The sequence below is a fragment of the Emericellopsis atlantica genome, assembly GCF_019669845.1.
Source record: "Emericellopsis atlantica unplaced genomic scaffold F5Z01scaffold_58, whole genome shotgun sequence".
Lineage (NCBI taxonomy): Eukaryota > Fungi > Ascomycota > Sordariomycetes > Hypocreales > Bionectriaceae > Emericellopsis > Emericellopsis atlantica.
The window spans coordinates 15,192-28,256 of NW_025764760.1; the positions used below are offsets into that span (position 1 = coordinate 15,192).

General features: G+C 54.3%; 5 protein-coding genes across 5 annotated transcripts; 2 read left to right on the forward strand and 3 right to left on the reverse strand.

Annotated features, from left to right (window-relative positions):
* Nucleotides 1-196: 196 nt before the first annotated feature.
* On the reverse strand, nucleotides 197-2,137 carry F5Z01DRAFT_668721 (permease). The gene is made up of 4 exons (XM_046264369.1): nucleotides 1,784-2,137; nucleotides 1,568-1,735; nucleotides 387-1,518; nucleotides 197-323 (listed from the first exon to the last, which is right to left on the reverse strand). The coding sequence occupies exons 1-3, from the start codon at nucleotides 2,041-2,043 to the stop codon at nucleotides 396-398; spliced, it is 1,551 nt and encodes a 516-aa protein (XP_046113527.1). The 5' UTR covers nucleotides 2,044-2,137; the 3' UTR covers nucleotides 197-323; nucleotides 387-395.
* On the reverse strand, nucleotides 2,138-5,455 carry F5Z01DRAFT_668725 (helicase C-terminal domain-containing protein). The gene is made up of 3 exons (XM_046264370.1): nucleotides 5,109-5,455; nucleotides 4,608-5,060; nucleotides 2,138-4,558 (listed from the first exon to the last, which is right to left on the reverse strand). Exons 1-3 carry the CDS (start codon nucleotides 5,271-5,273, stop codon nucleotides 2,609-2,611), a joined length of 2,568 nt encoding a protein of 855 aa, XP_046113528.1. The 5' UTR covers nucleotides 5,274-5,455; the 3' UTR covers nucleotides 2,138-2,608.
* Nucleotides 5,456-5,458: 3 nt separating this feature from the next.
* F5Z01DRAFT_668727 (ribosomal protein L28) lies at nucleotides 5,459-6,640 on the forward strand. The gene is made up of 4 exons (XM_046264371.1): nucleotides 5,459-5,635; nucleotides 5,740-5,848; nucleotides 5,916-6,005; nucleotides 6,067-6,640. The coding sequence occupies exons 1-4, from the start codon at nucleotides 5,604-5,606 to the stop codon at nucleotides 6,283-6,285; spliced, it is 450 nt and encodes a 149-aa protein (XP_046113529.1). The 5' UTR covers nucleotides 5,459-5,603; the 3' UTR covers nucleotides 6,286-6,640.
* Nucleotides 6,641-6,752: 112 nt separating this feature from the next.
* On the reverse strand, nucleotides 6,753-8,000 carry F5Z01DRAFT_613480 (putative cell cycle protein kinase; the record flags this gene model as incomplete). The annotated part of the gene is made up of 1 exon (XM_046260786.1): nucleotides 6,753-8,000. A coding segment is annotated over one exon (1,248 nt), but the record flags the coding sequence as incomplete, so codon positions are not given.
* A 417-nt stretch (nucleotides 8,001-8,417) lies between these two features.
* On the forward strand, nucleotides 8,418-12,534 carry F5Z01DRAFT_473611 (condensin complex component cnd1). The gene is made up of 3 exons (XM_046260013.1): nucleotides 8,418-8,839; nucleotides 8,969-12,152; nucleotides 12,210-12,534. The coding sequence occupies exons 1-3, from the start codon at nucleotides 8,604-8,606 to the stop codon at nucleotides 12,378-12,380; spliced, it is 3,591 nt and encodes a 1,196-aa protein (XP_046113531.1). The 5' UTR covers nucleotides 8,418-8,603; the 3' UTR covers nucleotides 12,381-12,534.
* The last annotated feature ends 531 nt before the right edge of the window (nucleotides 12,535-13,065 follow it).

The following is a 13,065-nucleotide window of genomic DNA, read 5'->3' on the forward strand; positions in this document are numbered from 1 at the left end:
ATGAGAGGGTTACGCTCATCCGGCGACGGATTGGGGATGGAGAGGAAAGGAAGAGGAGAAGGAATCCCAAGTGACGTGGTGTGGTCTATTTGTATATGGGGGAAGCACACGGCTCGGGAGGTGTGGAGGGGTGGGCAAGGGTGCACAATTTTGTGCAAATTGACGCTAGATTCTGCGCCACGCTAAGACACGATGAGTCAAGCCTGTATTTGGAGGCTTGGCCATACCGCTGCACCGATTGATTCGCGAATGGTTTGCGACGGACGCAACAAACGTTGAAGTCTCAAGAATCTACTAATATTGCTGCTTCTGGCGTTATCTATGTACGTCTTGTTCGTATCTACTTTGAGCAAACCCATGAACGAGGCTAACCGCCTCTCTGGCAGCTCGACCGTCTATCGCCCGATCCAGCGTCTCTCGATAGACCTCAATGGCACGTAAAGGATTGCGCTGAGCACAAAAGCCACTTCGAATCCAAGGTCGCCCGTCGTCTTTGCGATTGGTCCCGTGAACCAGACTTGAGCCATGCATGGCACAAGCAGACCACAGCTCAGGAGGGCGGCTCCAATGGCTGCCAGACCTGTGGGTAGCTTGCTCGCCTGGCTCCAAATGGCATGGTCGTACGCGTCAGGATAGGGGACCTTGCCCGACTTGCTGAAATACTTTCTGCGGAAGACGACATGTTCCACGACGGCGATGCCCGTATACGCAGCTGACCAGTACCCGATAAGCGCGATGAAGTTCTCGAGGCTCAGCAGGAGGTTGGCCGAGACCACGCGCACAGCGACTGGAATGATGATTGCGGTGACGACGACGGCGAACACATATCGAGGAATCCTGACGGCCCAAGGGACCAGGGTTTGAAAGTTGAGCGTGATGGCGTACATTGTGCCTGCGGTGTTGCCAAGGAGCGTCAGCGCCAACACGGCAACGACGAATTTGCCAAAGCTACCAGTTGGCTTCAGCATGGCAGCCAGGATGCCGCCCACAAGATTCTCATCGTAGGCTGTCTGCCACTCAGGCACATTGGGCAGGGCACCGGCAATGGCGGAGCCCAGCGTCATGAGGAGAATGGTCGGCAGGGCGAGACCAGACCAAGTGTAAGCGAACACCCGCCACGAGGGCACTCGAGGATCAAAGTACGTCGTCAGGTCGCTTGCAATCGCGGCCCAGGGAATCATGTAACTGGCGACAACCATGCCATATGTGACATATTGCCCAGCACCGGGGCTCGGGGGTTCTGCCTGCTTCTTGAGATCGCTTCCTCCACAGCCAGTCGCGATGGCGATTGTAATCACGGCGGGGATGAAGGCGTAGGTCTCGTAGTAGTGCAGTACGCGAAAGCCGCAAAATGAGATGAGAAGTCCCAGGAGGGAGATGACGACGATGCCAGCGTTTGGCGTCAGGTAGCCGTCCGAGATGGCGGATAGACACTGGCCGCCAATGACACAGATGATGATGATGAAACCAGTCAGCGTTGCCAAATTGAGCAGCACCGGTATCGAGACGAGGTAGCGCCTAGGATTGTGAGCGAGTGTACAGAAATAATCGACCCAGGTGCACATACCCAAAGCTGTACCGCGCTTGGATCATCTGTCTCATGCCAGTCTTGGGCCCGAGGGTTGCTAGATACGCTGGCGCGCACGTAGAGAGCATGCAGAAAAAGAGAATGACCAAGGCAGAGTCTCGCAGACTGAGGCCGTACACCTGAGGACCCAAGAGCCCAAACAAAACACTGCTCCGTCAGTTACTGTTTCCCGCCGTCATCGCGCAGCTGACTCACCCCAGGATGTTGGTGTTCATGGAGCACCAGACTGTGAAGATATTCCAGTATCTCGTTGATGTACGGTCTTCCACTGGGACAGGATGGATACCCTTGGCCTCTACACGCCCCTTCCTCAAGACCCTCTCGATCTTCTCGAAGACACCTGACGTGCGCGATGTCGGCTCACGCGTATCTTTCAAGTGGGAAACGCCCTCTTCAGCCACCTGAGAGTGCGATTGCCTGCCCGTGAGCATCTTTCCTTGCTCCACGTCAGTCATGGTGACTGGAACAGGCTGACCAGGAAAAGGCCAGTCGTCAGTCCAATGTGATGATGAGAAATTGAATTTGTTCGTTTGGGGGAACAATTATATTGCCGATTGTTATCAATTAATTCCGCAGTTGCCCGCAGCCCACCCCTCCAAGTCCGTAATTCGGGGTCTAGAAGGAGATCCAGAAAATCTTCTCCCGGTGTGGGTAAAGGACGAATCAGCGCTTCTCACGGCAGAAGCCGCTGCCGGTGGCTTTCACGCACTGTCGAACCTGACTCTCGAGTTTGGACCAGGATGGATTCAAGTTGTTCACTGACCACGATGTCACAAGCTCAAGGCTCCGGGGGCATTGATTGGCCTTCTTCTACTTTTCACTGAGCATCAGGCTCATAAACCAGAAGCCTCACAATAGTCTTCCTTGACCTGCGCAGCCAGTTTCCGCCATCTACTGCGAGAGCGAACTGTGACTCTTCACAGCAGGGAATTGTTGGGGACTGGTTCATTCAGCGACATCCGTCTCATGGCCGGCCACCGACCCGTAGTTCGAGAAGACCTCCGGCCCAGATTCGCCGGCTCACTTCCGGTTGCGAAAGAACGTGCCCAGAGAGCTCATCAGCTCACCGAGATTCTTGTCTTTATTCGACTTGTCCATGCCGCTGCGGATCCAGCCTGGCAGTTTGCCACGGATTCTCTCGCTACCGAAGCGCTTGTCAACAAGAACGATGGCAGCATAGTCCCCCCGATGGCGGATTGCGCGACCAATGCTCTGGTTGACAGCGCGCATGCAGGCGTTTTCGTAAAAGTCGCGACTGGACGCCTTGGCTTGTGCGCGCGCCTCATTCGGGGGTATGGCTTTGCCCGTGAGCTGCTCGTACGTCGTTGATTCAATGTACTCGAGTTTGGCCTTCCAGTCCGGGGAGGCAATATTCGGATACGGCAGGCCAACGACCATGACACACCGTCCAAGGCGATCCGAGAAATTGATGCCTTCGGACATCTTGCCGCCAACGACACTGAGCAGCAAAGCTCCCCTGCCCGTGCTGCTGGTGCCAATGATTGCATCGGTGTACGCAGCGAGCATCTCGTCGCTTGAGGCCCCCTTGGCCTCCCGAAACAAAGCTTTGCGGGACTCAAGGCGTGACCATATAGACTGTCCGTTGTTATTCTGCTGCCACATGCTGACAACCTCATCCAAATACCCGTAGCTGGGGAAAAAGATCACCACGCCATCAGGAACGAGGGAGCAGGCGTTGACGACAGCAAGGCCAAGCTGTGTGATCATGTCGCGATCGCTGCGCTTCTGGAAGCTGAACTCGAATTCTGGGTTGCCAGGTCGAGATTGAGCGAGGATTCGAACGCACAGGTTCTCGGGTGGGATGACATGGTCACAACTTAGGGTTGTGACTTTCTCCTTTGCCAACGATGGAAACAGGTGGTTCTCGTAGTCCTCAAAGGGGGACATTGTCCCGCCTGCTAGAATGACCGCGCGAGCATTGTCGGCAATGGAAGAGAACGCATGTGTCGGCGAAAGAAGCAAATATGACAACTTGACATCTTCTGCCGTTCGTTCGAAGAATATCCGACCCTCCGAGCTCAGGTTGGTCAGTGCTACCAGGAATGCTACCAGGCTATGGAGCACTGGCGTGCTGGACCTTGTGATGCCTTTCGGATCATTTTCGCTCTCAACGTGCGCGACGTAGCTCTGAATCTTAAAGGCCAGTTTGGATTCGTGGATGTACTTGATCAACTCAAACATGTTGATCTGGTCGATGCCTTTGTGACGGGTCAAGTCGTTGGCATCTACGATGCCATTGTCTTGCTTGAGCTGTGTCGCCTGTTGCATCCATTCTGACAAGCCCTCGATGATTCTGCCCACGCGTCCGACGTTGACGCGGTTGACTCCGCCGAGTTTCTTGCCGAAACGCCTGACATAGACGCCCAGCATGCCCTTTGCCCGTTTCATGTCGCTCAAGCGTATGTCGGCGGCGTGGACATTGGCTATTGCGTCCATGATATTGTGCGCCTCGTCAATGACGACCACATTCCCATCCAGTTTGATACCGAGCGCATCTCGGGCACTTTCCTGAAGGAGTAGAGGGTATGGTAGCGTGATGATTTCAGCACCTGGCAAGGCTGTTCTTGACGCATAGTATGGGCAAACACCCAGAGACTTGCCAAGCTGATGTAAGTCCTCGATATCAGGTATAGAGGCCAGTGCTGAGTCTCGAAACTCATGCGTCTGCGATAGCAGCTCATCTTTCGGCACGTAAGGGCACTTTTGGCTGGACTTCTGTTGCTGCAATTCCGCACATCTGTCGTTGATTGCTTGTACAGAGCCTAGTTTCGCGACTGACGGGTTGATACATAATCGTTGACGTGATGAAAAGGGCAGGAGTTTCACAGCCTCCGTCTCAGAGTCTCTCCCCTCGGTCATCGACTTTGGCAGCGAAGGTGGAAAAGTCGGACGGCGAAGCTCCGTAATGAATTGCGACAGCTGAGAGTGCGTACGAGACGTATAGTATATCTACTTGGGTCACTACGCAGCCTTCAATAGGGCGACAATGCAAGCACACCTTGATGTCTTCGTCCATCAGTTGCTCTGCCACGGGCGTTTCTGCACTTGTGGCACCGCCAATACCGAACCTGCCAAGGATTTCACGCGACTCTTTACTCAACCCAGAGAGTGCATCCGTATGCCCACTGCCCGGGGATTCTGTGTCTTGCAAGAGGAATGCGGCGTCTTCGTCATCAGTTTCGCGCCCAACAGGCCGCTCTTCAAGTCGTCTACGTTTGTGAACGCGGGTCTCAAGAGCCTTCTCCTTTGTGCGAAGCTGCTCAAGCCGCCGTTCACGGTCTTCCCATTCACGCAACAGCTCGTCGCGCTTCTGCGCGAGCATTTGGTCAATGATCCATTCGGGCTCGTCTTGGATGTTGGACGTGGCTGCAGAAAGCGCAACTTCATGGCGGGAGGACTTGTAGGCGCGAAGCCAGGTTAGTGTTGCGCAGATGAGAGACAATGACTTCCCCTAGGAGAATGTGAGTGACTTTCAGAGGAGCCTCGACGTCGTGCATACTGTGCCGGTAGGGCTTTCAAGAATGCCGACTTGGCCATTGCCTGCTTCCAGAACATTGTACACAGTCCGCATGAATTGCTCTTGAACATGGTATGGGGTGTAGGGATGATGGAAATCAAGTTTCTGTAAGGATCCAGATATGTCCTCCATGGATTCGCTGCCCATTGTGGAATATCAAAGTCATGCTCGAGAGGACCGTGGCGCACGATGCGCTGGTGCAAGGCCAGGAGTCAGATCCACATTACGGTGGCTCCAATTCACCGAGCGTCACGGCAGCCAGTGACAGGTCACGTGGCCAGCCTGTGATTCTTGCCGCTGGCCTTGGGTGCATGTGCCCCACCACCGACACACATTTTCTTAGGGCAGGCCAACCCTTTGAATTTTGCCGAGCTTCGCCCAGTGGCAGCTAGCCCGCCGCAAAAACATCACCATCCACTTCCCCGTCCATTTCGACGCACAACCACAGCAAAGCGACAATCAGCCAACACCGTCGCCATGCCTACCCGTACCTCGAAGACCCGCAAGCAGTACGTTGATCGACCTGAATAAATCGAATTGCCCTCCATCCGAACGTGGGATTGGGAGGGGAATCGTTGTCGTTGAACAAGGAGCATGGCTAACTCGATTGTAGCCGCGGCCACGTCTCTGCCGGAAAGGGTCGTGTCGGCAAGCACCGCAAGCATCCCGGAGGTCGCGGTCTGGCCGGTGGTCAGCACCACCACCGTACCAACATGGACAAGGTTCGACGACCCGAAACGAAGCGACTTTGCGATTGAGGGAACGAGTCTGGGCTAACAACGACGACAGTACCACCCTGGTTACTTCGGTAAGGTTGGTATGAGGTACTTCCACAAGCAGAAGAACCACTTCTGGAAGCCCGTCATCAACCTGGACAAGGTACGACCGACCGAGACACACACGCGCGCCGCCGACATTGGGTCACTAACAAGATGAATAGCTCTGGTCCCTCGTCCCCACCGAGACCCGCGAGTCCTACATTGCCGGCGAGAAGAAGGACACCGTCCCCGTCCTCGACCTCCTTCCCCTCGGCTACTCCAAGGTCCTCGGCAAGGGCCGCCTCCCCGAAATTCCCCTGGTTGTCCGCGCACGCTGGGTGAGCAAGCTGGCTGAGAAGAAGATTTCTGATGCTGGCGGTGTTGTTGAGCTGGTGGCGTAAGGTACTTTCTCTCTTTTGAAAATGAAAAAGAGCATTTTTTGCAAGAGAGAAGGGGGCATTTGGCAATGACAGGAAAAGGGACACTCATACATCGTGGGCGATTTTGCGGAGTTCGGGTGGGAATGATTTATATCAACAACTTCCCCCTTTTTCAAGGTTCTTCAGAAATGAAATGAATGAACGAAGACAAAAACAACTTTCAAAAACACCACACTTGCGCGCACCCAAGACTGCGATGCGGGACCGGCTTGGTTTCGAGAGGCCGGAATGACTGCCTACCGTGGATCATGTCGACAGTGACTGCTGGAGACAGACGCCGGCTGCGCTTCACAGATATGAGGTCAAAGGTGGAGGATGTGAATAATAAATGTCCATTTGCTAGCAGTCAACGCCGCCCAATGCAAGTCTAATCAGAGTGCTATCTCCGCAGGGTATCGTTCCTTGGCCTAGTTCGCGTCCTATGGTCCTAACATTTCCATGTCATCCTCTCCTGGCTCCGGGGTGGGCATCCCAAGCTGTAGGAAGTCGTGTTGCAACGCTTTCTCGGCAGTGATACGTCTGCTAGGGTCCATATCCATGCAGCGCTCCAGGAAGTTGACGGCCAGCTTCTCTTCGCTCGTCAGTGGCTTGTCGTCTGTTCGACATGTACTCCACAAGATGATCTTCTCGAGCGTGAAGCCCTGCGAGCCCACCGTGGGGATGCTGGACTCGAAGACGCAGCCGTGCAGCAGTCCAGCAGCCCTCATCTTCTTTACGCCGAATATGGTGGCAATCTCAATCATGGCCTCCACATCGTCGGCCGAGTTGAAGAATGGGAAGCGTTTCGACAAGATGGTCAGTAGAATGACACCGGCTGACCAAATGTCAATCGCTGTGGTTTGCTCCGTGCACTTGAAGAGCACCTCTGGCGCACGGAAGCCACGCGTACCAGCACGATTCGCCCGCCTAGATGGCCGGGTGTCGTTCTTGGGATAGCCCGCAGCCGGCTGACCATTGGTCTGCGCATACGCTGAGGCGTACTGTCGTGCCCTACGCTGTTCCTTGGCTTCATGGCACAGGCAAGCCCTGCTTTCAGAGCCTTCCCTCTCAGCCAGGCCAAAGTCTACCAGCACACCTGTCTGCGTGGCTGGGTCGTAGAGAAAGTTGGTTGGCTTGATGTCTCGGTGCAGGATGTGGTGCTTATGGCAGCTTTTCAGCGCTGTGAACAGCGACCGGAGGTAGATTGCAATGTCAGGAATGGTCATGTCCCTGAAGTATGTCCTGAAGTCGGAGTGTCGAAAGTACGGGAGGACCGCAATAACTTGGTCCGTTGATCGGAACGCCGTGATCAGTGGGCACACTGACGGACAGTCCCGAAGATCTTTGAGGAGATCGAGCTCGTTGAAGATGCGAGACGGTGACGACGTCACATAAATCTTCTTGATCGCAACATAGTGTGATTGTTTCTTGGGTGGCTGGTTTCGTTGACGCTTCACTGGTGGGGGCGTCCATTGTTCTCCGCCAATTTGTTCTTTCCAGTCGTTGTTGTAGTAGTTGTACAGCTTGTCCTCGGCCTTGTAGACAGTGGAGAATGTACCTTCTCCTATGCGTTTGATCAGGCGGTATTTTCGGGCGAAGCTGGGGAAGTCATGCTCCAGCCGCTCAATATCAGCGGCGACGCCTCGGTCGATGTTCTCGTCGTCAGAGCTCTCCTCTTCTTCTTCTTCTTCGTCCTCCTCCGCATCGTCGTCAGCTTCCTCGTTGCCGTTGCCGTCCCCGTCCCCATTTTCAGCTCCGTCTTCGGCTGCCGACTGGGCATCTTCGTCAATCAAGTCAGTGGCAAACGGATCATCCTCGTGAATAGCGAAGGCCTTGGGTGTCGTGATAGTCGTAGCCATGGCAGCCGCGACCCTGACCTGGCTGGGCTGATCCTTGATGTCGCAGAAGGAGAACAAAAAAAGGCTGCGACGACCTCAACAACTGACGCCAACGAGCTTCTCCTAATGGTCGTTGTTGTATGGCCACATTCGCTAATTCAAAGTCGCTAGCCAGCAAACAATTAAGGGTGGGTTGACGCGACTTTTGAGTGGTGGAGTACCGATGGCGGGGGGGTTTTTTGGAGGCGCGTTTAGCAACAAAACATAAACACGGTTGCTGGGGTTGATCAACGCGGCACTTCCCACCAGACCATAACCGCCTCCTGCGGCCTCTTTCGCGCCCATCACGGCATTGCGACTTGATAATTCGGTTCCGCGCTCCTTGCGCACCTGGTTTCCTTCCTCTCATTCTGTTGTTTACTGGATATTTGCGCACCGCCTGCGGCTGCGCCAACCGCCATCATGGCGACCATCAGCTTCGACATCAACGATGCTCTCAAGGACTACATGTCTGATCCGACAGCCATTCCTACACCAGAAGCCGAGAGTGCCCTATTCGACTGCGAAAATGACCCCGAGGCGCTATCAAATGTGGGATTTCTCAATCCCATCCTCAACCCCATTGTCGACGCCATTGCGGATAACCCAGATGCGATTATGCGCGCGTCCAACATGGACTCTTTACAATTCCTACTCAAGTTAGCACCCACTTCCATTGATGTCTTAAGCCCTACATCTCCCCTCTGTCCGATCTCGGAAACACAACTAGACACAATGAAGCCCGAAATAGCACAAGAGAAACAAGCTCACAAAGATGAATCTACCAGGTATACAACCTTTCTTCCGACGCACGCGCTCAGCAAGATCTTCGATCTGGTCATGAGTGGCTTGAGTGCCGAATCCGATGTAGTACATGGCGACCTAGATTCCCCCGACGAAGAAAGCGCCCTGCCGCACCATAAACAGCTCTTGGAGATATACGGATTCTTGTTACAGTGGACGATCGCTGCTGTGGAAACAAAGGCGGCAGAGAAGTCGTCAAACGCCCCTGTAGCCCGTGGACGGGGGAAAGCTAAGAAAGGCGCGACCAAAGACGATTCATGGGACTCGACTGCGCAACTTCAAGCAGCCCTCGACATCATGTGCAAGGTCATGAAGCTAAAGCTATCCAAGATCTTTCTCACGACGAGTGAGCGGGACACGTTCATTGGCTTGTTGACAAGACCCGTGTATATGATCTTGGAGAGCGAGCAGCGGACCAAGAACACGAACATCCGGATGCATTGCTTCAAGGTGCTCTGCGTGGCTGTCAAACACCATGGGCATGGCTACGCTGCCCAAATCAACGTTATCCAAAATCTGACCTACTTTGAGCATTTGTCAGAGCCCATGGCCGAGTTTCTGCACATTTTGGCTGAAACCTACGACTACCCTCAGCTTGCTGACGAAGTCCTTCGAGAAATCAGCAATCGGGAGTTCAACTCCAATGATACACGCGGCCCGAAATCTGTCTCAACGTTCATCACCAAGCTCTCTGAGCTGACACCACGGCTGGTGATTAAGCAAGTGACGATGCTGGCCAAGCAGCTCGACAGCGAGTCGTATACCTTGCGATGCGCCTTGATCGAGGTCTGTGGCAACATGATTGCCTACCTAACGAAGCAGGATGAGCGTAACGACAATCACAAGACCCAGCTCAATGCTTTTTTTGACGTCCTGGAGGAGCGCTTTCTCGACGTGAATCCGTACTCCCGCGTCAGGGTACTTCAGGTCTATATGCGGCTATGTGAACTGGAGCAAAAGTTCCCTAAACGACGTCAGAAGGCGGCTGAACTGGCCTGTCGCAGTCTTTCCGACAAGAGCAGTAACGTGCGACGAAACGCAATCAAGCTACTTGGAACTCTGATCAAAACGCACCCGTTCACGGTCATGCATGGTGCTCGCCTCAACCAGAAGGAATGGCGAGATCGGTACGAAAAGGTCCAGGAAGAAATCAACGCGCTGAAGCCTCCCCCAGACGTGCCTGGGCTTTCTGGCGAAAATGGCAACCAATCCGCCGTGGATACTCAGCTCCTCGATGAGGCTACCCAGATCGAGTCGCCACAGAAACCAAAGACTATGACGGACGAGGAGAAAATTGCCATCGTCAAGAAAGCCCAAGAAGAAGCTGCAACCAGCGAGGCTATAGAAAAGCTGACCTTGACCCGGCGATACTATGTGGAGGCGCTCAAATTCATCGAGGTCCTCCATGAAGCGACAGGCACCATTTGCCAACTGCTTGGGTCTAAGAACAAGAGCGAGGTCATCGAAGCCATCGACTACTTCGAAATCGGCGATGCCTATAATATCGAGCAGAACAAACTTGGCATTCGCCGCATGCTGCGCTTGATCTGGACAAAGGCCAACAGCGACGAAGGCAAGGGCGTGCAAACACATCTCATCGACTGCTACAAGCGACTATTCTTCGAAGCCCCCGAGGAATTCAGCGCCAATGATGCCGCGAACTTTATCGCCCGCAACATGATCAGTCTGACTTTTGGCGCGACGCCTGCGGAGCTGACCTCCCTGGAGCAGTTGCTTGCTACCATGATGAAGGAGAAGATGATCTCTGAGGTCGTCATCGGCAAGCTCTGGCAGGTCTATGGCGTGCAGAAGAGGGAAATCTCGCGCACTCAGCGCCGAGGTGCCATCATCGTCCTGGGCATGCTTGCTACGGCTAACCCAGAGATTGTTATCGGCGAGATTGAGACCATGCTGCGCACTGGACTGGCGATGCATGGCCGCAACGACCTGCAACTGGCCAAGTACACGTGTATTGCCCTCCGAAGAATCAACCCTACAGGTCGTTCAGCCAAAGATTCGCCCGTTAAGTTCGCGCGATTGCCAAATGACCATGCTGTCTGCCAAAGGCTGGCTGCCATTACAGAGGTACAGTCTGATAGTAAGGAGTGGTACGGCCTGGCGGAGCAGGCCATCAGCGCGATATATGCTGTGGCGAAGCACCCCGACGGGCTCTGTTCTGAGGTGATCCGCCGGAAGACGAGGACAGTATTCGGCCAGTCGCAATCGAGACCGGCTTCGAGGGACGAAACTGTGCAGTTGACACAGCAAATGACCCAAACTCTGGATCCTCACCTCTCCGACCCGACTGTTACCCAACTAGGGGCACAGCTCGACCGACCAAAGAATCGCGATAATGCGATTAGCTTGTCACAGTTGCTGTTCATTGTCGGACATGTTGCCATCAAGCAAATTGTCCACCTCGAACTTTGCGAGCTCGACTTCAAGCGTCGGAAGCAGGAGAAGGAGAAGCTTGCAGGGAGCAAAGACGAGAAGGACAAGGAAGAGGCCAACGAGCTGGATCTGATCGGTGGCACATCTGAAGACGACTTCACTGAAGCGATGACGCACATTCGCGAGCGTGAGCTGCTCTACGGGCCAAGCTCGTTGCTGAGTCTTTTCGGCCCTCTCGTCTCGGAGATCTGCGCCAACAACACGACATATGCCGACAAAGGACTGCAGGCTGCTGCGACGCTGTGTTTGGCGAAGCTCATGTGTGTCTCCGCCGAGTACTGCGAAACCAACTTGCCCCTGCTCATCACCATCATGGAGCGCTCCCCTGACGCCATTGTTCGTTCGAATGCTGTCATTGCGCTTGGTGACATGGCTGTCAGCTTCAACCACCTCATCGATGAGAACACGGACTTTCTGTACCGCCGTCTGGCCGACGACGATGCCTCTGTGAAGAGGACGTGTCTCATGACCTTGACATTCTTGATCCTGGCGGGTCAAGTCAAGGTCAAGGGGCAGCTCGGCGAGATGGCCAAGTGCCTGGAGGATGAGGATCGCCGCATTGCAGATCTGGCGCGCATGTTCTTCACCGAGCTCAGTACGAAAGACAATGCCGTATACAACCACTTTGTGGACATGTTTAGTCTGCTCAGTGGAGGGAGGATGGAGGAGGAGAGCTTCAAGAAGATTGTGCGCTTTCTTCTTGGGTTCGTCAACAAGGTCAGTCCAGTCCCCGCAGAAGTGCACTTTGACGGGCACATAGCTAACTTGAGACAGGACAAGCACGCGAAACAGCTATCGGAGAAGCTGGCTGCTCGACTTGCACGCTGCGAGACAGAGCGCCAGTGGAACGACGTCGCCTTTGCCCTCGGCCTTCTCCCGCACAAGAACGAGGATATTGCTAAAGTCGTGTCTGAGGGTTTCAAGGTGGTGCAGGCTGTGGGTTAACGCGACGGTCGAACACGTGCACATGAGTACAAATGTGCGTATGGTCATGGTAGCGAGTGTGCATGGGGGCATGGCTGGTCTTTGGGATACCACTCTGCATTGATTATGAATGATGTACATGCGAGAATTAATTGACGACTCCATCATGAGAACCTTTGATGACTTGCATATCATTGATCCATTAACTAGTTCTAGTATGGGATCACGACGTTGAGCATAGGGTAAGGCAATGCAGAGTTACACTGGTCCCACTTGACCACGAAGCGCCGGTCTGTTCACAACTGCGCAAATATGGTACGTGTGTAGACAAAGCAATGGTTTCAACGACTTTTTCCCAACAAAGACCATCCGCCCTGCGCAAGCCCAAGCAAGATATTCTTGGGATGATGCGGCTGTACTACGTACACGTTCCCCAACTCACCTGCCACAGAAAGGTCCTTGCTTTCATGGTCGGTGCACGACAATAGCAGACGCTGGTACTCTCAATGACCAGCCAGCCTCCATCAAGCGCACTAGACTAGTCAGTTGCAGTACTATCTGTGTTCGTGGGCCGTAGCCAACATGAAGGCTGATGAAGCTTGTTGGCCAGTGCCCGGTACCCGAAGCTCTGGTGGATCGCACTGCAACGCCGCAAGTACCGGCCCCGACGCAGGGGTGACGACGGGGCGGCGATGGGTACAAAAGG